The sequence below is a fragment of the Nematolebias whitei genome, chromosome 1 (genome assembly GCF_014905685.2).
Source record: "Nematolebias whitei isolate Nwh7 chromosome 1, NemWhi1, whole genome shotgun sequence".
Classification (NCBI taxonomy): Eukaryota; Metazoa; Chordata; class Actinopteri; order Cyprinodontiformes; family Rivulidae; genus Nematolebias; species Nematolebias whitei.
Window position 1 is genome coordinate 69,535,168 of NC_056498.1, and position 2,367 is coordinate 69,537,534.

The 2,367-nt window shown below is 41.7% G+C and overlaps 2 protein-coding genes across 2 annotated transcripts in view; one reads left to right on the forward strand and one right to left on the reverse strand.

The window, feature by feature from the left end:
- Nucleotides 1-151, reverse strand: part of slc22a15 (solute carrier family 22 member 15) — a 50,660-nt gene extending 50,509 nt beyond the window's left edge. The window contains exon 1 of the mRNA XM_037697988.1: nt 92-151. Coding sequence (XP_037553916.1) covers nt 92-151 — 60 coding nt within the window. The remainder of the gene's footprint in view (nt 1-91) is intronic.
- Nucleotides 152-159: 8 nt separating this feature from the next.
- On the forward strand, nt 160-1,570 carry LOC119419725 (carcinoembryonic antigen-related cell adhesion molecule 21). The gene has a single exon (XM_037687113.1). The coding sequence runs from the start codon at nt 268-270 to the stop codon at nt 1,075-1,077; it is 810 nt and encodes a 269-aa protein (XP_037543041.1). The 5' UTR covers nt 160-267; the 3' UTR covers nt 1,078-1,570.
- Nucleotides 1,571-2,367: the final 797 nt, after the last annotated feature.

Genomic DNA, 2,367 nt, shown 5'->3' on the forward strand with positions numbered 1-2,367 from the left:
TATATATATATATATATTTATAAATGTGTGTGTGTGCGTGTGTTCAAACAGTAAATATAACAATATATTGATTGGGCGGTTTTTAACAGACTTTTAGGCTGGAAAACGTCGACTCTATCTGGCAACACGGGCCAAGACAGCCAGCCGCCATCTTGTTGTTGAGATAAAGCGAAGCAAGTTGGGTGTGGACGCTTTCTTTGAAAAAAGTCTTGGATATCTGACGGTATGAAAGTCGGACTATTCTAGATTAAATTTTAATCAGTGGAAATGGAAATTCGGTCTGTTCTTGTGTTGCTGGCGGCGGTGCTGAACGCTGTTCTGGCCGACGTTAAATACTTTGAAGTCGGCGGTGCGGTTTCTCTAAAGCCAAACACCCCGTCTGAAGGAATCAACGTCATCACATGGAAACATGGAGGAGACATCGTAGCCGACTGGATTAAAGGCGGTACGGTGGAATATTATGGAGCGTTCAAAAGCCGAACAACACTGGATTTATCCAGCGGAGTGCTGACCCTTGGATCCATGAGCAAGGCAGATGAAGGAGACTTCACTGTGGAGGTCAACAACAGGGTACAAAGTGTTGTGTATTCTGCCAAGCAGATCAAGAGCTTACTTTACAGCAATGTGGAAGTGTTGAAGAGACCTCTGACCTGCAACCACCTCTTACCCAAGTGTACCCTGAGCTGTATTACAGACAATACAGATGGTGAACCTTTTCAGTACTTCTGGAAGGAAGGAGACGGAGAGTGGATGGAGTTCACGAAGGACAAGGAGATAATCAACAATGATCAAATCAAAACGTTCTCCTGCAACATAAGTAACCCAATCAGTTCGAAGAAAAGTGATCCGCTGGACAATCCATTCATCAAACAACCAGATCAGCCTGTATCTCTGGTGGTTGGGATTGTTTTCCTGGTCATATTGGTATTGGCAGGTGCAGCACTTGCAGGGTTCGCCTACAAATACCCAAAGAGACTTGCACCTTGTATACCCTGTGTTGCTGGAGACCGCAACGAACGGCCCACTGAAGGTCCTGCAGCTGAGGACAAGGATGTGGCTTTACCCCTCACTAACTAATGAAACCCGAGGACCCCCCTGCTGTGTAGGTGGATCTGAATCTGCAGAACAAACTCTCTGGATTCATTCATTATTGAGCATGCATCAGGATATTCTCTGGATTCATGTTTTTTATTTTGCTTTTGTACCCCGAGACGACTTCTGTTGCGACTGGGCATATATAAGTAAACTGAATTTTTACTGCCGTACATCAAAATATGACGAAAGTTGTGCATTTATTTAGAATAAGAAGAGCGATGACAATGAATGAATGGGGAATTGCAAAATGACCCGTTTTAGAGCTTTAAGGTGCACCTGAAACCGACCGTGCCTCTCGGCTTGAGTTTTATCTTATTACAGTCGGTCACGTTTTCTGTTTATATCATGTTGTGTTTTTTTACTGATGATCATCATTTTTAATTCCATAAATCGAGTCTATTTTTAGAAGCGTAAAAAAGCAAATATATTTACTTTTTCTCTCCTGACTAACAGCTTGCAGCATTTATTCAGTCTCTGCGTCGTCTTAAAGGCAGCCAGGAAACACATCATGGTTCTGCTTTTGACATCCCCAGTGACTGTTTCCACTGAATCACCTCTGACTGCCGCAAACATTTGCATGAAAATAACGCAGAGTTGTTCGTGCTTTAGGGCGGCGTGTAACAGAAAAATGTAGACTTTTTGTAAATGTTTTAATTAGCTGTGCTGTGTGGATGCTTGAGCATTTTCCATTTATGCATCTTCAGCTTGTTTTAGTCTGTTTCCACAGTAAATGTTCAGCTGAAGGATGTTTGTCTTTCACAACATAACCCTCATAAATATTTTACGTGTTGTAGTCGACCAGGACTTCCATTAGGGTCTTTGGACAAAGGCACTGCTTAACTGGTCAATGAAAAAGGGATGAATGTTAAAGAAGGCTTTTGCACATTCTCTGTAAATTAAAAAGTGGATCATGTACAGAATGTATAATATGACTGCACGTGTTTCACAGCAGCAAAAGACAACTGCAATTTTTTTATGTTTTAAAGCCACTTTTTAATGTGCTGGTGAAGATTCTCAGTCATCCAGGACATGATGAATTCAAAAAAGCGTTCAATACAAAAACAACTGGACTTTATTTGTAACAGAAGACGTTTCGCTCCTCATCCGAGGAGCTTTCTCAATTCAGAGAGTGAGAGATTCAGGTTATAAGGCTAAATAACATGAATCTCTCACTCTCTGCTCTTTGAATTGAGAAAGCTCCTCGGATGAGGAGCGAAACTCCTGTTAGACTCCTGTTAGGCTGTTAGACTCATGAATCTCTAACTAGAATAA

What these genes read in the sequence shown, in the direction of transcription:
- LOC119419725 (XM_037687113.1), top strand. Translation starts at nt 268, where the DNA reads ATGGAAATTCGGTCTGTTCTTGTGTTGCTGGCGGCGGTGCTGAACGCT.